The 21,535-nt window shown below is 37.7% G+C and overlaps 2 protein-coding genes across 4 annotated transcripts in view; one reads left to right on the top strand and one right to left on the bottom strand.

Annotated features, from left to right (window-relative positions):
- Positions 1 to 1,295: 1,295 nt before the first annotated feature.
- Positions 1,296 to 2,620, top strand: ly97.3 (lymphocyte antigen 97, tandem duplicate 3). 2 transcript variants are annotated; one of them, XM_083526238.1, is made up of 4 exons: positions 1,296 to 1,398; positions 1,634 to 1,718; positions 2,022 to 2,144; positions 2,387 to 2,620. In XM_083526238.1, exons 2-4 carry the CDS (start codon positions 1,670 to 1,672, stop codon positions 2,491 to 2,493), a joined length of 279 nt encoding a protein of 92 aa, XP_083382364.1. In that variant the 5' UTR covers positions 1,296 to 1,398; positions 1,634 to 1,669; the 3' UTR covers positions 2,494 to 2,620. The 2 variants fall into 2 exon arrangements, with proteins under 2 accessions (XP_083382364.1, XP_083382363.1); XM_083526237.1 differs by lacking the exon at positions 1,296 to 1,398 and having other exon boundaries at positions 1,590 to 1,718.
- Positions 2,621 to 4,640: 2,020 nt separating this feature from the next.
- The window catches only part of LOC310717156 (receptor-type tyrosine-protein phosphatase mu-like), a 228,007-nt gene continuing 211,112 nt past the window's right edge, over positions 4,641 to 21,535 (bottom strand). For both annotated transcript variants that reach the window (XM_083524861.1, XM_083524862.1), the window contains 8 exons: positions 20,187 to 20,322; positions 17,520 to 17,669; positions 16,303 to 16,476; positions 15,503 to 15,634; positions 11,424 to 11,549; positions 9,824 to 9,987; positions 8,460 to 8,595; positions 4,641 to 6,641 (listed from right to left, as the gene is read on the bottom strand). In XM_083524861.1, the coding sequence (XP_083380987.1) occupies positions 6,588 to 6,641; positions 8,460 to 8,595; positions 9,824 to 9,987; positions 11,424 to 11,549; positions 15,503 to 15,634; positions 16,303 to 16,476; positions 17,520 to 17,669; positions 20,187 to 20,322 (1,072 nt within the window). In that variant the 3' untranslated portion in view covers positions 4,641 to 6,587. The remainder of the gene's footprint in view (positions 6,642 to 8,459; positions 8,596 to 9,823; positions 9,988 to 11,423; positions 11,550 to 15,502; positions 15,635 to 16,302; positions 16,477 to 17,519; positions 17,670 to 20,186; positions 20,323 to 21,535) is intronic.

Raw genomic sequence — 21,535 nt, 5'->3', positions numbered from 1 at the left:
GAACCCGTTCTCCTCTGGGTGACCAGAGATAAGAAGTAATACTTTATTACTGTACTAAAGTAGACTTTTCTGGTATCAGTACTTTACTTCACTATTTATTTTTTCACACAAATATTGAACTTTGTATTTCTTACATTTTTAAACCAGACTCTTTCATTTAGTTTTAATCTATTTGGTGAAATGTCAATATTTTTCCTTTTCATTACGCTTCAGCCCATCAAACCATTTCTTTTCAGTGCGTGGCTTTTTTAATCTACCACTGGTGTATCATTTCCTGTCTATCATGCACCACAGATGTTGGCTAGCCAATGATGCTAACAATAAACAAGGCAGAAGGCGACAAGAAGTATGGGGTTAATGTGGATGAGACAGATGGAGTCAGTGATGTAAACATGACCAAGAACAGAGACATCATCATCATCTTTTCTCTGTTCTTTACAGACTCTTTTAAAACATGAGTATCTGGATTTCTACTTGAGTGAAGGATGTGTGTAGTTTTGCCAACTCTGTGAGTGACACAGAAAGTCCATTATACAGTAGTTTCATTATTGATGTGATTATTAACTGTTAATTGATGGATGATTGAATGCAACAAAGCTCCATTCCCTGAGTTATCTTTTAAAAGAAGCTAGGTACCTCAAATTACATCTATAATAATAATAACTGAATGTTCTGCTTGTTATTGCTTGTGACTCAGGGGTGAGATGTTTGTACACATCTTTTCTGAGCACGTGCTGTATAATAGATCCTGTCTTGATTCTAAAGACAGACCAGAAAATCCAAATTGACAGATAGAGCATGTGAAATGTGTTAACTAGATTCAGTGGTTTATAAAAGGGAAAGCAGCTTTTGTGTATGTGCTTGGTATTGGTATTGGCCACTAGGCTTCTATATCACTTAGACTTACAGTCTCTAACACTCTTTTGTTGTAAATCTACTGAAGAAGTAGAAGAAGAAGTCATAATTTGCCTTTGTGTGAAACAGTCTCAGTTATATGTTACAACTTTGTGATAATTCTTGCAGGGTTTGCATTAAATCAGCTGCTATTTTTTCCTAACGAACACCAACGCACTGCTATGGACTTTGCATAACCAATAACCACCATGCAGATGGAATACTGATTAAAAAACGATGTTTGATCGTTTTTGCAGACACGAGTCTAGCACAAACATGGAGCCATAAAGTTGTGAAACATGACTAATGTCTGGATATGAAGGATGATGGCTCACTGGTGTGATAAGAGAAATGACTGGGCGGGGCGCTGAGTGTGTGAGGAGTGAGTGTTTACACAGCAGAGGAGTAAAAAACAGGCAGGAAGAAAAAAGAGATAAAGTCAGGTATAAAAGGGGAAGACTTCTGAGTCTCAAGCAGATACATTACACAGATTCATACAGAAAGGTAAGATGTGAAGTTCTTGTATAAGTTTAATCTATGAGCTTTGCTTTTCTTTTTTTCAAACTTAAATGGCAGCAGATTTTAAATGGCAAAATGTAGATTTGGATGAAAATCTGACATATATATTCTGCTGTTATTTTTTATTAATATTCTTAAAAAAAATTGGATTTGTATTGATTATGTCGTTTTTCGTATAACGCACTTCGCATCTGTATGTTTTGTGTTAAAACCTTTTCAGCCTCTGTGTCCCGTACACACATAGAAACGCAGAAAAATGAGAAGCCTTGTTCTTGCCCTTGTTCTGGTTCTGCTGGTATCCAGTGGTGAGTGTGTCAATTTCCTATCAAAGGGGATTAACAGTCACTAAATCAACAGCCTGATGTAAACCTCTTTGTCACTCGATCTAACATAAATACTAAGGCCTCAACTGTGGTACCTTCATGTCACTAAGTGTATAATAAAAGCTTTGTGCAGCATAGAAACTATATGAATTTTTCACAAATTGTTTATGAGGGTATCTAATTGATCTCTTGTCTCTTATAATTGATGTAATCTATTCTGTATCCCTGGCGGCTAATCTATTAGTCATGTGTGTAATATGCGCTACATGTCCATGGGTGTTTCAGGGATGGCTCTGGAGTGCTACCAGTGCCTGCCCAAGAAGGCCGGTGGGGCATGTGAGATCTTGTCCATGACCTGTCCTGCTAAAAAAGACGCCTGCGTGGCAGCCAAGTTCACCAGAGCCCCATGTGAGCAACTCTTTTATGTTTTTTGGTTATTTTATCCCTGTAGATAAAGTAGTGGCATGATATTAAACAAAAAATGTAGATTTACATGTAGATTTGTAGCATCACTAATTACAGAGTGCAGCCTTAGTATTAAGTTAAAGTTTCCTTTGAAGATGATCTTCTGAGAAATATCTCCATCAGTAATAAAGAGAATTGAGAGTACTGTTTACGAGTTTATGCTTTGCTGGTGTATTTCACTGCAGATGGACACTACCAGAAGTGCACGACCATGGCTGACTGTCAGCTGCTGAAGCTGAACGCCTACATGAAGGTCAACTGCTGCCAGGATGACCTCTGTAACACCCTGTGATCCGACCGGCTTTTGACCTTTCAAGCTGTTAATATCCATTCGTGTCTGGAATGTTTTAGTGAATAACTGCTACTATTCTGACATTAAAGGCTCAAAAATCGTTAGAGAAATAAACATTTGCATGAAATACATATAATGTATTGTTTTCTATTGGGACTTAAGTAGGGAAAATGACATGCAGAACTTTTCTGGAAATTATTATTTGTTGTTGGATTTGCCAGGATTTGCTGGTGAACATTTTCTACCAAATTCCTTGGAAATAATAATGACAAACACTAATCAAAATCATCCACAATACAAAACAAATCATGCTGTATATCTGTATAACAAAGATTGTTGAAAGGTTCATGGTTTTTATACACTAAGGCAACATTTACTGAATTCAGTGAGTTTAACGAGGGCCAAATTGTGATGTCTAGACGTCTGTGTCCGAGCATCTCCAAAACTGCAGCTCTTGTGGGATGTTCCTGGTCTGCAGTGGACAGTATTTATAAAAAAGTGGTCCAAGAAAAGAACACTGGGGAACCGGTGACAGGGTCATGTGTGGTCAAGACTCATTGATGCACGTGGGGAGCGAAAGGCTGACCCATGTGGTCCGATCCAACAGACAAGCTCCTGTAGCTTAAATTGAAAATGAAAGACAAAAAATCCAAGTACCTGTGTCAAAAAAAAAAAAAAAGATTTTACAATTACTACTAGGCTACTACACTTCTTCTGGGACACTTGAAGCTAACCACAGCATGTTCTGGTCTTTCTGTATCACGGGGCACCGTAACAGACGTCCATGAAAGCAATATCTGCTATACTATACCATAGCTGCTAATGATTGGCTATTGTCACTATGATTAACAACCCCCACACATACACCATGACTAATTCTGCTTTTTAGCTTTAAAATAATTAGAATATTTTTTATATATTCGCTTGATTTCAGTGTATTTGCACCACTGATGTTGATGTAGTCAGAGTTAACATTCACCCCTAAGATGTTTAGTAGGGTTTTATCTACACATGACATAATTTCTGCGACTGAAAAAAAGACAGTGAAATACCTCAAGTTTTTGAAATAAGAAATTGTCTTTGGTCAGTGTGCAGTTTAAAACTAAACGATATTTTGTAAACCTCCACAAGATGGCACTGTAGGTAAACACATTGCATGCTAACACCTGAGGCCAATTTTCTTTTCTGGGTTTGTGCCTGCAAGATTAGTCAATAACTGTGACTAATTTCCCCTTAAATGAATTAAGTATGTGCTTTTCGAATAATTGGATTGAGATTGAAGCAGATCATTCTTATTTTAATCTGGCAGATTTGCTAAAGAGGTCAAATATATAGTCAATGCTGTTGGGAATTTTGGCTTGTTTTATCATTAATATTGTTGATTTAATCTATTCAGATTATGGTTTGTGGAGACCTGACTATAAGATTTGCATATGATTTTTTTAAACATCTTATTCCACATCCAATCCCCATTTGCTGTTATAATAGCCTCCACTCTTCTGGGAAGATGTTCCACTAGATGTGTAAATTTTGCACATTCAGTAACATGAGCATTAGTAAAGTCAGGTACGGATGTAGATGACGTGAGGAGGCCTGGGGTGCAGTCAGCATCCCAATTCATCCCGAAGAGGGTTCAATATGGTTCTTCCACTTCAGCCCATGTAAAATATATCTTCATGGAGCTGGTTCTGGGCACACTGTCATGTTGGAAAAGGGTTGGGCCTCTTAGTTCAAGTGAAGGGAAAGTTTAATGCTGCAGCAGCCAAAAGCATCTTATACAAGTGTGTGCCTCTGACTTTGTGGTAACAGCTGAGGAAATAACCACATATGGCTGTAAAGGTCAGGTGTCTCAATACTTTTGTAAAAACAGGGTAAATGAGAAAACACAGATGTGTGATGCCAATATAACAGTATGACATGTTAAACAATTGTATTTTCTTTTACTGCAATAGATTCTGTTCCACTGAAACCATATATAAAATATATTTGTACTTAAATGAAAGCAACAATAAAAAAAAAACCTGCATCATTTTATTTGATGGATGACTCTGGAAGAGGTGGTGTGTGTGTGTGTGTGTGTGTGTGTGTGTGTGTGTGTGTGTGTGTGTGTGTGTGTGAAACTCGTACTTATGATACAAACAGAACGTTCTAACGGTGTGGGAGGAAAGTCCTTACCAAAGAGTCGTACAAGCGTGTCCTGCAGTACCCCTGTGCACCTACACCACCTACAGCTCTGGCAGAACACAAGCCATGATTTGTCTCTGTTTCAATATTTACCATTTAATTCTACAGTCTGTGGGTTTTTACTGGGTTTGTGTACGTTACGTTCCTTCGTTTTACATTTTACATACCAAAAGACTGAATTTCCATTGAAAATGTTATTTTTTGTAAATAAAAAAACCTTGAATGCTAAATAGTCGAGACCATGTTACCTGCTCTGTACAAAAGGTCAGATTTTCAATGAGTCTTATCCTGACACTCTGATGGATTTGATTTAACATGAATCATCAGGTTTAACACAAGCATGCGGAGTCTGTGCCAAATCGAATGTCAGTAAAGCAAAAATGGGACATACAAAATATAAAGAATGTGTGAATATTTTTAAATTTCACAAGTCGTTGTATATAATTAATCAGATATCTGAACCCCACTGTATATGCAAAGGACATTTTCGGAATATGAGCTTTAGTTTTTCCCTGTTTGTTTTTTTCATCACTTCATAATGAATTAATTATCAGGGATAAAATAAATGAGCATTGTTGAATGACCTGGATCTATCAGAAATAACCGGTTAGCTTCTAGCAAGAAGATTACAGATTAGCATTAGTGCCTGATCTACTGCTAATATAAATCACTTCTTAAAAATAGCATGAGGCTGACAGTAAAGCAGGATTTTTTCCAGGTGCTGGAATTTAAGAACATTTGAATGACCCAAAATGTATTTCTGCACATGATCCCATTTGTCTCAAATCTTTTATGGAAAGTTAGAATGGTGTTCTTCTAACCTACTTCTGGGTGAACTCGGATCATGCTGAGATCTATTGCAGGTTCATTTTTCTTTCAGATGAATGATTATACTTTTGTGTGGGTAAACAAGTGGGATCAAATATAACATTTTCTCATTTTAATGAAAAAAAAACCTCAAAAAAGGAATGAACTGAACATACATGAACTTTTCTCCCTTACCAGCTCCACATGAGACATTATACAGTCTCTCTGCTGAAAGTGTTATTACTGGATCCCAGGACCTGCTCAACAAATACACAAGCTGAGACAAGATTCAAGAGAAAGATCAGATTTGTAGAGAGATTGTGAGATAAATAATAACATTGAGTCTTTTTTTTTCTTTTGCTATGATACATACAGTATATATTTAAACATGTACAATATTTCTTCAAACAAGATGAACCAAAGCTGACAATACATTCTGGGTGATTCAACCAATGAACCCAGTACACGATTGTCACTGAAATACACAGAGTGAATAAATAATACACAACACTGATCATATTTACAATATAAACAAACAATATCAAAAACAAAGTGCCAAAAAAAGCTTTGGATCCTTTGAACATGGCACATAATATGCGATGACGCTATGGTCGGCATGTGAAACTCTGTTCTTTAGCCTATTACGACTGATTTACACGATAAAATGACGTTAGACATTGTTGATTCTTGCCCCGATGGTGTCCACTCGAGCGATTCGGCACACGTCAGTCAGAAATGGAAAGCATCACAACAACATACACGAAAGGTCCTGCGCAAAAAGCCGGAAAATGATACCGAAGGGCACAGAGGCCAAAGGAAGAGAGAAGAACATAAGCTGGCTTCATTTACAACACACACTTCAGTTAGAAGACGGTTGAACATTATACTGTACTCTTCCTGTAGTTGAAAAAGCCTGGTCAGATAAATGAACATTTGTTGAATTTCAAGCTGACCACATACGTACTCACAAACACACCCTCACGCTTACACACTCACACACACACATGCACTGCACTGCTAGTGCTGTACACACACTGAGCATCCACTGTTTAAAAAAAAAAATAATCCAAAAGCATGTCCATGTTGTCTGATGGCTAGCACAGCTAGCCTGAGTTTAGATACTCCAAAGCAACTTCATAGCAGAACTTGTACTGATCCTGCGAAAAAAACAACAAAAACACACAGACACACAGACACACACACACACACACACACACACACACACACACACACATACACACACAAACATTCAGTTATTCAAATTCTGATGACTTTTAAATTAAATATTTATATATATATATATATATATATATATATATATATATATATATATATATATATATATATATATATATATATATACACATACAGATACATACATCTATATCTTATCTATATTTGTACTTTTTGAGTACATTAATGAAGCCTTATATTAATGTTTTATATTAGCTATAAAAAGGGTGGGTTCAGAAGGAATACATAAAGGGGTGTGGTTAAGTGATTTCACTGGTCTTTTACAATTACAATGTAACCAGTATAAAAATGCTATATGTCCAAAAGCCACTCAGATGTTTGGTCCAGTGGTTTATTTAGTCTGTTTTTCAGGTTATTCTGTCACAATTTTCTTTGTTTTGTAACATTTGAAGAGGGGTCAGCAGGTTGTGCTGGGATTATTGGATCAGAAGGTTATACTTGGATTATTGTAATTATTATGGCAGCAGGTAAACCTGGGATTATTAGAAATATTGGATCAGCAGGATGTACTGTATTATTAGGATTATTGAAGCAGCAGGTTATCCTGGGATTATTAGGAATATTGGATGAGCTGGTTGTTCTGGATTATTGGTATTATTATGGCAGCAGGTTAACCTGGGGTTATTAAGAAAATTGTATCAGCAGGATGTACTGTATAATTAGGATTACTGGGTCAGCAGGTTATGCTTGGATTATTAGGATTACTTGGTCAGCAGGTAATACTTGGATTATTAGGATTATTGGGTCAGCAGGTTATGCTTGGATTATTAGGATTATTGGGTCAGCAGGTTATGATTGGATTATTAGGATTATTGGGTCAGCAGGTTATGCTTGGATTATTAGGATTATTGGGTCAGCAGGTTATGCTTGGATTATTAGGATTATTGGGTCAGCAGGTTATGCTTGGATTATCAGGATTATTGGGTCAGCAGGTTATGCTTGGATTATTAGGATTATTGGGTCAGCAGGTTATGCTTGGATTATCAGGATTATTGGGTCAGCAGGTTATGCTTGGATTATTAGGATTATTGGGTCAGCAGGTTATGCTTGGATTATTAGGATTATTGGGTCAGCAGGTTATGCTTGGATTATTAGGATTATTGGGTCAGCAGGTTATGCTTGGATTATTAGGATTACTGGGTCAACAGGATGTGCTGTGCGTATTAAGATTAACATGTCAGTATGTTTGCTGTGACTTGTAAAATGAGTGGATCAGCCGGCATTGCTGTAATTAGGTAGATTAGTGGGTCAGCAGACATGGCAGTGATGAATGGGATTAATGGTTTAGCAGACTGAGCCATGACTAGAAAGCTGAGTAAAGCAAGACAATCAGTCAGTTGTATTTAGATAGTAATGTGTAAGTACTCTATTTGAAAACTCATTGAAGAGTGACATTTACAGTGAATGTTCACAAAACCAAGCTGAAAGAATCAGGACAAAAATTCAAAGGCTTTGCTGAGAGCGTTAAAAAAAAGTGAAGGAAAAAAACACGCTCAGCCATTAGAACCATTTTGAATTAAACTGGGTTAAAAACACCAGCGCATCAGCAGATCTCAAATGCCACACCTGCAGTTGTAACACCATAAACAGGCATTCAGTTCTGTCTGATCTTACACAAAATAGCTCCTGTACTTGTGTGTGTGTGTGTGTGTGTGTGTGTGTGTGTGTGTGTGTGTGTGTGTGTGTGTGTGTGTGTGTGTGTGTGTGTGTGAATGCTGTACCAGTAAGTCCACCATGTTTGGTTTGTTGTTCCGCAGAGTTTTGACAGCATGAAACACATCAACCGAGCGCTGGTGTCGCAACATTTCACTCACAATACTGATAGCACAGAACGTTCCGCTTCGTCCGCCTCCATTTCTGACACACACACACACCCATCAATGAACACACACACAAGGCATAAGTCAGTAATCAAATATAAATAAATAGAACATACTGACGGTTAGCATTACACACTATATTGACAAAAATTTGTGGACACCTGAGCATTAGACCTGAGTGCATGCTTTTTGAACATCCATTTCCACATTTAATCCACATTTGCTGTTATAATAGCCTCCAATCTTCTGGGAAGATGTTCCACTAGATTTTAGAGTGGGATTGTGGAGATTTGTGTGCATTGAGCCACAAGGGTGGTAGTAAAGTCAGATACTAATGTAGGTTAGGTGAGGAGGCCTGAGGTGCAGTTAGCTCATTCCAAAGGTGCTCATTAGGATTGAGGTCAGAGCTCTAGCCCACTCAATATCTTCCACTCCAATCTATTTAATGCTGCAACAGGTTTGGCTCTCCTAGTTCAAGTGAAGAGAAAATTAAATGCTACTGCATTCAAGAGCATCCTATACAATTATGTTACCTTTAACACTGTGGTAACAGTTTGGGGAAGAACTATATATGATTGTAAATGTCAGGTGTCCCAATTACTTTTGTCCATATGGTGTACTATAGTGTAAAATACTGTAGCAAAATAATGCACCTTACCCTCAGTACAAAAAGTTTTTAAATTATTATTATTATTTTTCTAAATAATAAATCACCTTTTATATATGAAGTCAAACAACATGTCCACATAATATCAAAGCTGTTGTGCTGATAACATGCTCACACATGCTGCAAATTCTACATTTATAATTGTAATTATAATTATCCAGGCCCTGGGACTCAGCAATGTAATTAACACACTTTAACTAATTAGCTAATTATCAAGGTTTTTTTGTTTAATTTTCTACTATAAAGAAAACCAAAAGTCCTGCCAGTTCCTTGTAGGGAGTGTATTAAGACACTAGAGGGTGGTGTTTATCTTTGCACTAAACAAAGACGCACGACCTGAAAACTCATTTTTAGCTTCCGAACCTCTGACGGATGAATTAATTGTTAATTAATGCTGTAATGATTATTGATCTGTTTTCATGCAGTTGGAGAGGTGAGAACAGAAAGACTGCTTAATGTTCAGAAGAGACTCTGTGTGATGAGGTTGATGTGTAGAGAGAGAACGAAAGACGTATAATATTTTGGAAGTGATTGTGTGTCCATGGGAAAATGTTGGTAGTATTGTATGTGTGTGTGTGTGTGTGCATGTGTGACTCACAGGCAGTGCACCACAGTGCGTCCCTCTCCTCCATCATATTCTTCTTGCCATTTGTCCACTTGGTGGATGAGTTTCAGGAAGGAGCGTTTGGACATTGGTGTGTCTCGGTACATGGGCCAGCCTAAGAACTGGAACTGTTGCACCATACGATAGCCATCTTGGGGCTGCAACACACACACACACACACACACACACACACACACACACACACACACACACAAATAAATACTGTAAGTCGGTAGGAATTCTACATGCATTCGAACATTAAATCATAAGAGAACTGTAATCTGTAAGGCCGTGATTAGTGTGGTGATTAAGTCAGTAAATTATGCTGGGATTATGAAAATGAGTAAAAAAGTAGGTTATGATGGGATTAGTGTGATGAGAAAGACAGTGAGTTATGATGGGATTAGTGTGATGAGGAAGACAGTAGATTATGCTGGGATGAGTGTGATGAGGAAGACAGTAGGTTATGATGGGATTAGTGTGATGGGAAAGACAGTAGGTTATGCTGGGATCAGTGTGATGGGAAAGACAGTAGGTTATGCTGGGATTAGTGTGATAAGGAAGACAGTAGTTTATGATGGATTAGTGTGATGAGGAAGACAGTAGGTTATTCTGGGATTAGTGTGATGAGGAAGACAGTAGATTATGCTGGGATTAGTGTGATGAGGAAGACAGTAGGTTAAACTGGGATTAGTGTGATGATTAAGACAGTAGGTTATTCTGGGATGAGTGGGATCAGATGAATTAGTGAGGTGAGGAAGTCAGCTGGTTGTGTTGAGATTAGTGGGAGGAGTAAGTAATTAGGTTGTGCTCTGATGAATAGGCTGATTAGTGGTCTGAGTAAATCAGCTGATATGTGGAAGTCAGCTGGTGGTGCTGGGATTAATAAAATGAGTAAATTAGATGGTTTTGCTGGTATTAATGAGATGTGGAAGTCAGCTGGTTGTGCTGGAAAAAGTGGGATGAGCAAATCAGTAGGCTGTGATGTGATTAAAAGAACAAGTACGTTTGCTGACTGTCCTTTGATTAGTGGGACGTGTCAGCTGACTGTGATGTGATGAGTGGGATGAATAGGTTAGTAAATTCTGCTGATTACAGGGATGCGTAAAGGGGCCGTGGATTGTGCTGGGATTAATGGGATAAGTAAATCAGAAGGATCAGTAAGAAGTGAGCTGGTTGTGTGAGAAATAGAGGGGTGAGTAAATCAGAGAGTTGTGCTGTGAATGGTGGAAAAATAAGTAAACAGGCTGCACTTATGAGGTGATTATTACGATGAGTAAAGTAAATCAGCAGTTTGTTAAATAAAATATGTCCACCGGCAGTGCTGTGTTTGGTGGAATGAGTCAAGTGAATCAGCAGGTGTGCGGCGATTGCTGAGATGAGTAGACTTGACTATGGTCTGAGTTGTGAAGTAGGGGTGGTAAAAAAAAAAAGATCAGTAAAGTAGATTAGCTAAAGGGATGAGTGGAGTATATCTGCAGGCCGTGCAGGAATTGGTGGGACGAGTGAAGTATATTAGAAGGATGAGGTGTGGCCATGGAGAAAGTAAGAAGCTTAACCTACAGCAAGTAAGGTGGTGTGTTCAAACACTCACCCGAGCAGCGTTGTAAATGCGGAATATTCTGCTGATGATGTCCTCTTCAAGATCAGCTGACACAAATTCCACCTGCAGAGGACCATGCCTATGTACCCCATTCTCTGGCCAGTACTGAGGACACAGCTACACACACACACACACACACACACACACACACACACACACACACACACACACAAACACACACACACACACACACACACACACACACACACACACACACACACACACACACACACACACACACACACTTAGATTAACATTATACCAGAAGAAATTCCATGCATTAAATGTCAAATATAGCTTTTGAAGCATTCATTTATTTTCTCTTCCCCTCACATTAAAAAGGAAGAGCACTGTACAAATGCAAACAGTAAAACAGAAACAGCAAATGTGCACAAAAAAACAATTCCAACATGGTTTAAAAAATTTATCTGCCAGAGCTTTGAATGTCACAGAGATAGCATGAATAAAGGCATGCAGTCGCACAAAGAATCAGATCTTTGCCTTTGCATTATTTATTCATATATTCAAATCATTTCCCATTTGATCATTTCCATTAGAAATGATCCACACTGGCTACATATTTCATTCTCTGACAACAGACGCGTGATTGCATTGCTTTTTGTAAAGGAATAAGTGATGAGAAGAGGATATGGAGACTGTGTGAGTGTCTCTTGGCAGAGTGAGGCTGCCACTTTAGTGTTTGATGTGTAGGTTAGGGAAGGAGGTGGGCTAGAGAGAGAGAGAGAAAGAGAGAGAGAGAGAGAGAGAGAGAGAGAGAGAGAGAGAGAGAGAGAGAGAGAGAGAGAGAGAGCACTGTTTGCTTTGCTTAGGGTATCAGACAGTGTGAATTTACCCAGGCTTGTGCACTGTAGCCAAGTGAAGCACTGATTCAGCACCCACCTGCATGTGTATGCCAAGCTAAAAGCACGAAATCTGCACGTCACCTGTTTTCCATAATAGATGTGTGAGTGGGATCTCACCAGGCACTGAGATCCTCCTGCTCCAGCATTATGCCCATCTCTTTTCATGTCAAAGCTTTAATACAGCCAATGTTCACTCTTTTTTAAAGGGCAATATCCAGAGAGGAGTCACAATGGCACAGTGAGAGTTTAATACAGAAATGTGCACACTGGTATTCAAACTTTTGAAGCCTCATAACTTAAGTGCTAGGCAGAAGTTCTAGAAGTTATGCAATTCTGTCTGCTTTAAAGCCCTAACAATATTTTATAAGATTTTTAAATTGCCAAGACCAGATAACATGAGTCCTCATGCTCAAATCCAGGAAAAAAGACACTCAACAAAACTGGGATGGTACCTCAAAAATAATTCCAGACACCTCAAGTTCAAAAGGACAATATTGCATGGGGAAAGTTATGCATGTTCAGAGTTGGGTTATGCCGCTGCTTTCGTTGATTCCAACCTCTAAGACTGCGAGATTCTATTACGACCGGTGAATTTGAACCAAAACACTTGCCTTGAAGCGTCCCAAAAGGAAATCAGTAAATTAAAATTACAGGACGAAGATGCAAATAGAATTTTTTACATTGCTCTTAATCTAGCTTTCACCTGAATCATTCTGCAGATAATAAAATAGATTCATCAAATCCTCTTATGTTTCATCTGATATATTACAACATAATGTAGCCATGAGATTCCGGTCATGAAACCGTAATTTGGGTGTGGGATAAAAAGCTGGCTGATCAACATTTAGCAAATCTATACAAAGGTCACTGCTTTTGAACCTAATAAGTATTAACAGTCGTGCAGGAAATGCTATCACAATTCCATTTATGGCATTTGGAAAAAGTCCTTATCCAGAGCGACTTATACAATCAATAAATCCATCCGGATAATGGTTCACTAGTTCATGGATTAATCATACGATCAGTCCTAATCCTGTTCAGGAGGAGCACATTTAAAACTTTGCTAATTTAAGTGCTAATTTGAGTACTTCGGAAACATGTAGGTCTTTAGATGTTTGTTTTTTTTTTTGTTTTTTTTACTTTAGAGTAAGTTGACAGAGAAGAGTGCCTTCCTTGTACCCTGAGAGATAGTGGGACCAGTTGAGCAGTGTTAAAGTGTCGGAGAAAGCTTGGTTTATATTCCATGCAGCAAGTGATATCACATGACCCAATGCAAGCTTAGAAGACTAGTTAGAGTCGAAGCTGGCATGTGTGTGAAGGAGAACAATGGGGAAACGGAGAGAGAGGGATATTCACTGTCTAATTTAGTGTGTGGTGTATATGTGTATGCCCCTGGTACCAAGACCTCATAAATGAGTGGCTACAGTTAGAAATTTGAATGAAAGAATCCTTAGTGCAGGAAAAGGAGGAAAGAAAGTGAGAGTAGCGCAGGAGGTGAGTTTTGGTGGGATGGAGGGAGAGAAGGTGGGATTCTGTGCCTTCCTTATAGCTTTGATTCTGGGGATTTATGACAGAGCCTCAGGCTGCTCCCCTCACACTCACACTCACACTCACACACATATACACACACACACACACACACACACACACACACACACACACACACACACACACACACACACACACACACACACACTCACACTCACACTCACACACATATACACACACACACACACACACACACACACACACACACACACACACACACACACACACACACACACACACGCACACACACACAGGATTGCACATTCATGCACAGTCACGAACACAGGCACACAGAACTCTCACACTCTTGCACAAATATACACTGGAGTCTATGTCTACACAGCACATACAGAGGTATCTCAACTAGTCATTCATTTTTAATTATTCTATCTGATTACTCGTTTGATGTCTAACATGAATAATTACAATCCCTTTATCACATTGCGTACTTTTCAGCAGATATAATCTCTATCAAGTCATAGATTCATTTGAATAATGCAGGCAAATGTAATTAATCAAAATAACAACCTTCAACAGAATATTTTATTTCTACAAATAAGGAATTGAAATGAATCCTTTAGGCACAGTATTTTAGGTTTGGATGCATTTGTACCTTATACATAAATTGTATAGAAAAAAAGTCAGAAAAAACAACATGTAGCTTTGGTTACTTGATAGTAAAATGAATACTAGTGCACTCATTGTGTTGTGGTTTCTACAACAACAACTTTTGGGAGGGAGCCTACAATGCTTTATAACAGTCATAAAGGAGTTGATGTTAGGTTAGCAGGCTTTAAGGTTTCTCCGTGCCCTGGCAAACTGCAAGTTTGTTTAGTCTCCGTCTCAGACTTTTAATGCATTTTTTAAATTATTATTATTTAACTTGAAAAAAATACACAACAATGGCAGGGTATAAAGAAAGAAACTAGAGTTAGCGCAGTGTCACTGTGGTTACTCACTCCATACTGGAAATAAGAAATGCATGAAAACGCTAAAGAATCCATAGTGCTAATTGGGGCTTAACTATTTAATTAAATTTTTTATTTATTTATTTAATTAAATAAATTTAATTTGTGCAAATTTAAATGATCACTTAGTTTATTCAATATAATTAAAAGGGTATTTTATTCAAACTTATATAAAATATTATTGAACCTTTTAATATTTAATATTATTTTAAATAGTTTTGAAAACTAGAAACTGTTAGAAAACTGTTGATGTTCACAAATGTGAATAATAATAAACTATATTTATAAAAACCAAAAAGCAATTTTATATTTTGCATTTCCTACCCCCTACTGTGTCGAAATTGAACCAAACCATGACTTTAAAAAACGAGGTACGTGCTGAACCTTAAATTCTGTGTAATATTGAACAAGTAGCCATGTGAAAAGCAAATCAACATTCCATCCATCCATCCATCCATCCATTTGTCTGTCTGTCTGTCTGTCTGTCTGTCTGTCTGTCTGTCTGTCTGTGTCTATCTATCTATCTATCTATCTATCTATCTATCTATCTATCTATCTATCTATCTATCTATCTATCTATCTATCTATCTATCTATCTATCTGTCTATCTGTCTGTCTGTCTGTCTGTCTGTCTGTCTGTCTGTCTGTCTGTCTGTCTGTCTGTCCATTTATTGCCTTCTGTTGTCCTCACCTGTGCAGGATCCACATCATTGAGCATAACAATGGATGTGCAGTGATAGTCCAGGACCAGTCTCCAGAAATCTTTCACTGTGTTTGGCAAAGGATGCTGGGTAACGATAAATGCAGACGGCTGCTTATAACTCTGTTAAAATGAGAGAGAGAAGGAGGGAAAAAAGTGTGAAAAATATGAAATACATGGGCACAAATATAGACTTTCAAGAATGGAATTCATAATATCATCCCATTTTGTCCATCCTACTATCAATACACTGGAGGAGACTGAACATTGGACTTATGATGCTGTGCCCAGGAGATCCCAAAGTCATGTGTACCTTGAGACTATGACTCAACATGTTGTGGGAACATCATACTTAATACGTCGTCTTCAGTTGATCATTTAATGGAGGAAAAAGTCTATTTACTTTGAGAAGGTGATGCGGGTTAATGGTATATCCATGTCACTGACTCCAGACTGTCCTTTATGTGTCATTGCAAGATTGAACTAAAGGGTAACATTATCAATCATCTCCATGATGAGGTGGCTCAGGCCACATCGTCTAATTCAATTGATTTATCTCGGTCTCGCTCACATTTTCAAATCCATGTTAAGCACTTGGTGGCCAGCAAATAGACCCCGAAAAACCCCATGAAGCATAACTCGTGGCCCTAATCTATTAATTTGTGACCACACCTTATTAAAAAATAACCAGCGAGGCAGCTAGGCAAATACATTCACTGATCATGCTGTTGTTTCAAAGAAAAGAAAGTGCATGTGAGAATCATAGACGTGGCACATTTTGGGTTTATTACATCCATGAGTGCAGCGTTGATGTAGTTGCTGCTTTCTCCATCGATGGTGATGAGGAAGGGCAGGCAGCGGTCAGGAGGCAGCACATCCATGCAGCGGTTCTTCTCATGGTTCCGTGGCAGAAGGGCGATGCTGCAGTCCTCCACGCGTAGTGTGGGGGTCACCATGTTGAGCGTCTGTATGATGCATTCACACAAATCGTGGTAAAATTACTAACTTTGTCATATACTTAGTAGTATATTAGTAGTAGTGCTTGAAGATGTCTGTACAGACATTTTGACAAAGCCAAATATAAACAATAGCTACTGTTTACTAATGGTGTTGTTTGTACTAAAGCTTCACATGAATTGCAATATGTGAAAATTTAGCTGGATTTTGTTCAATTTTATATCACTTATGGTATAACAAGCATCTAACCACCAATCTTTCATACACGTCAGCTGGTGCAAAACTGGTAATGAGTGCCCATGATGGTTTCTCAGATCAGAATTTAAAACTACTTGTTCAAATACTTGTTCAACCTCCACATCATGTAGTCACTTGTGCTCAGCATTAAAGCAATTTGTCATCACTTTGAACAAATTGTGCATGCGTTGGTACATTCATTTAACTGATTGTGTACAATTGTCTGCTTTTTTCTACATTATCAATTGTTTGTCATGTTGATCAAAGTATATATTTTACAACATGTCATCTGAATAGAATTAACCCCCAAAACATTTAGGCATCAGTTTATTGCATTAGTCATTGAAGGCAAAATTGTAAAACCAGTTTTCCTAATCTGTCAATAAATTTATACATTTCTATTCAACGTAATAATTAAATGTGTCTTGAATTGATGAACTGTGCAGATGAATCTTAAATGTCACTAATGAAGGGGAGTGTATGGCATCAGATCCACCAATGATCAACTAGTTCTCTAAAATAGTTCAAAGGTGAATCTCGTGAACCTTCAATTAATGACAGACAGAGCAAAAACACAGAATTACAATTTCTGAAAATGAATAAACTCTAGTACAGTACAGTAAAAATGTAAAGCCAGGTTTTTGCAAGAAATCCAATGTGCTATGCTGTTTATACAAATTGTTTTGGGAAATGTATTTACTAGTTTGCGAATATTAAAGATGATTCAATAAATGCTCCTAAGCAAATGAGAAAAACTGTAATCATTTTTTTGGATGCTCACTCCAACACTTCAAAGGATCCCCTCCCATCTTACCCTAAATTCCTCTTTGATCGGACTGGTGTTGGTTTGGGGATCCAGTCGGTTCATGTCGTAGTAAACGGAACGGAGCTGATTGGCAGGGATGGTGGTGTCACCACAAAGACACGCCTCCAGAATGGCATCATGGATGAAGACATATTGCTCCTAAAAGAACAGATCAACAGTTTTTGTAACCAGCCTTTTAATTTAGTTAAAGGATGTGTATGTGTATTATACAGAAGATCACTGGTACTGTGGTTGAAGCTATGCACTCTCACACTTTACCTACATGACTGATCTGTCATTTACTCTGTATATTGTCCTACTTAATACTCATATTGTCTATATTGTCTTGTATTGTCTGTTTTGTCTCGTATTTTTTGTTTTGTCTCGTATTGTTTGTTTTGTCTCTGTTTGTCTGTTATGCCTCGTATTGTCTGTTTTGTCTCGTATTGTCTGTTTTGTCTCGTATTGTTTGTTTTGTCTCGTATTGTCTGTTTTGTCTTGTATCAGCCCAAGCTAAATGTACAGTGTTATTTATGTCTGTACTTTTGAGAGTCACAAGCAGCTGGAACCAAATTCCTTGTGTGTGTCAACACACGTAGCCAATAAAGCTGATTCTGATTCCGATAATGAACATGATTAATTAAGCTTTGTAAAGAAATTCAGTTATTTACCTGGAAGAATAGGTAGGTTTTTAATCTCATACATCTTTAATATCATCTTTTTTAACCACAAGTCAAAAAAATTAACTTGAAAGCTTTTGTATACAACACTGACTTATCAATATAGCCAATGTTAAATTAACATCGTTATCATAAAACTGAATAGCTAACTGTGTGTGTGAGTGTCTGTGTGTGTGTCTGAATGCATTTTTTAGCCATGAATTAGCTCACCTTACAGCTAACAGCTGAAGCATTAGCACTAATAACTTGCGTGAAAAATATATACACAGATACACAATTAACGTAATTGAACTTTGAGGAATTTAACTACAAACCAGGCATTGCCATCACAAAAATAATTTAATTAAAGAAACTTACATAATTACAATAAATTCAGTAAAAAAATTTAAAAGCTGAATAAAATCTAAATTCCACCACAGGGCTCTACTTTCTCACATAAGGAGAAGAAGAAGATAGAGAGGTTGGAAGTTTTAAAACTGACCCGTATTACAACTATCCCTGGTCTCCACTACCTACAAAACATTCATTTGACTCATGTCAAATCCAAAATGGATCCAAGATTTGGAAAAGTATAAAGAAGTTGTTCACCGTGCTTTACAGCAGTGTTATAAATGCAGCACTTTTAACTGAGCACTTATATTTAAATCACTAATCACATGAGCTTCTAAAAATATTGTTGTAATATAAAAAGTGCTTGTGGCAGTGAAGTAAAGGTTTTAGCAAGGAAATAAGAGAGAGATGTGGCGATGTGCATTTCGCTGTTCCAAAATGGTTCTGATGTATTCTCTTTATGTCAGAGGAGACGTGAGGTCACAACCCATTTCCTCATTCACTGAACAGACGATTCAGTGCTTTGATGGAAATCACTGTTGAAGTGACATTTTGGAGACAATCTGGCCTTGTCGCTTTTGACTAAATCATGACACAGGGTAGGCGCTTCCATAATTAAACACGCCTGCTATAGTAGCTAATGATCTCTGACCTTTCTGTTGCCATGACCAATCAGAGCACAGCTGGGATCGCAATCAACCTCAAAACAACCAAATAAAAAAAAAATGCTTTTGAATGAGCATTCTCATATTAATGAGAAGCATCAGATTTGCAACGCAAATCACTTTCTGTTGTCGCAAATTACCACAGACAGTTTGAACATGCATATAAAAAGGTAAAATGTGCCCTCGGGGTGAGGGGCAATGTCAACACGCACAAACACCTGTGAGCAAAAATGCTTGCGTGCACACACACTCACACACCACACTCACACACCATACACACACACACACACACACACACACACACACACACACACACACACACACACACAAACACAGTTTGAAGGTCAGTGAACTTGTGGGGGATGAATCAGAGAAGCTTTGCCCGCATAGTTACTCAAACCCCAATCCAGATGTCATCTATGAAACATTTGGCCATTAAATCCAATGATGCTTGTGATCTAAACGGAATTACAGGGAAATGGTGCATTCAGCGAGTCTACAGCGCAGTCCAGATGGTCTGTGTTCAGAAAAGCAAAGGGTTCTTCAGTATAAAATCATCGAGAGCAGCAGCATTGCAGTAATATTCACCCGTAGCTATTCCTGCGTCTTTATGGCACTTATAACCACCTGATTTCTGTCACACTCTTAGACTTGTTTGGCTCTTAAACAGGCAGGAAGTACTGATAGTGTTTTGATGATTGTTGACAAAAAAAACGTCGAAGCGTCAAAGCGGCTTTAAACAGAAACAGGCTATGAATGGATGTATACACGCCGTTTACAGACCATTGGAGCTTTTACATAAGCGTTTTCTTCTCTGACATTTCCTATATTTCCTTCACACTCTCTCTTTCCATCCTTGGGTCTCTCGTATCATCTCCTCCTGTTCCTGCTGTCACCCCACATTTCTGTCTTATACTTCACTTTGATATCTATTCACCTTCATACAAATCAAGACCCCATTCTTTAACAGGTAATTTAAAGGTCAGGGTATAAGCGAGTACCTCCGTCTGAACCATGTTGACCCGGCGAGATCGTAGCTCTCGGACACAGTTGTAGATGTCGACCACGCCCTCCCTCTCAGCCATGTCTAACATGATGTCAATCACGATGAAACAGCCTGTCCGGCCCGCGCCCGCGCTGCAGAGAGAATAATTACAGAGATCTTTCATTCAATGCCCCATGTAGGAAGAGTTGTAAAAAACCTGTATCAGGTGCCAGGCATTAGATAGAAAGAGTTGTTTGAATGATCACTTTCTACTGTGCAGATCTTAATGTAGAGCAGTGATGGACAGAGAATGTGAATGTAATTCGTTACTGTACTTAAGTAGCTTTTTTTCACGTATTTGTATTTATGGAAGTATTTCCATTTGAGGAGACTTTTACTTGAACTTCACTACATTTCAAAGTCTTTGTTTTAATTGGCATTTGGTGGAATCTACTGCACTTACACTAACAGTCTTACAGTTCAGCATCAGTTCAACAGCAGAACATTTTGAGAGAAAAAATAAAATGATGGAAGAAAATCCTGACTCGAACTCGCCATAACACCCGTGGCCTTATTATTTACAAGCAGTTGAAAAAAAAAGGGTTTTGGGCTCATGATTATTTTAATAGATATCAATCATTGTGTGACTTATGAACATAATTTCTATTAATAGATTGGTGTGATACAAGTAACACTAAAGTCTAAAGTTTTTCTTAAGTTTAAGTGACAAAAATTATAAGACGTTATAACTGTATTATATTTTTACTCTAGTGAAAGTTTAAAGGCAGCACTTTTACTTTTACTGAAGTAATATTTTAACTCTACTTTAACTCAAGTACAAGGTTTGTGTACTTCCACCATGAAATGTAATGTTCTGCAAGTTCTGCTTTAGAGAGCATACCTTGTTGCTAGCTGATGAAATATAGGTTTAAAAACCACTATATAAATATTAAATGACAGTATTGAAATAATTTTATGGTAATTAGTACTTGGTATGTACTTTTGGGTAACGGTGCATAGGTACTGATTGCATTTTCAACATTTTGAAATTAAATGATTCATTTCAACCCTCTAATTTTTTTTATCTTTTATCCGAAGGTTTCTTTTGCACCAAGTGTCTTTTTACATTTAGTTTTAGATCCCAGAATTTAATTCGACTAACATTTTGTCTATAGAGAAATTATGAATTGTTTGAAAGAAAAAGAGGTTTTATTTTGTCTCATGAACTGACTTGATTTATCCAATTCTCAAACAAGTCAAGGTCTTACTATTCATTCTTTCTTCCCTATTTTTTTTTTTTTTTTTTTACAGACACACTCTTCAATCAGTCTGTTTGGTTCGGCTCCATCGGTTACACTGTCTCTT

The sequence above is a fragment of the Silurus aristotelis genome (genome assembly GCF_946808225.1).
Source record: "Silurus aristotelis genome assembly, chromosome: 22".
Classification (NCBI taxonomy): domain Eukaryota; kingdom Metazoa; phylum Chordata; class Actinopteri; order Siluriformes; family Siluridae; genus Silurus; species Silurus aristotelis.
The sequence above is the reverse complement of the archived record's forward strand: the minus strand, read 5'-3'. Positions and strand labels throughout refer to the sequence as shown.

Excerpts from the sequence above, each read along its gene's own strand:
- ly97.3 (XM_083526238.1), top strand. The coding sequence starts at position 1,670 with ATGAGAAGCCTTGTTCTTGCCCTTGTTCTGGTTCTGCTGGTATCCAGT. Across the intron at positions 1,719-2,021 it reads GGTTCTGCTGGTATCCAGTG|GGATGGCTCTGGAGTGCTAC; the intron begins GTGAGTGTGTCA and ends TGGGTGTTTCAG. Across the intron at positions 2,145-2,386 it reads CAAGTTCACCAGAGCCCCAT|ATGGACACTACCAGAAGTGC; the intron begins GTGAGCAACTCT and ends ATTTCACTGCAG.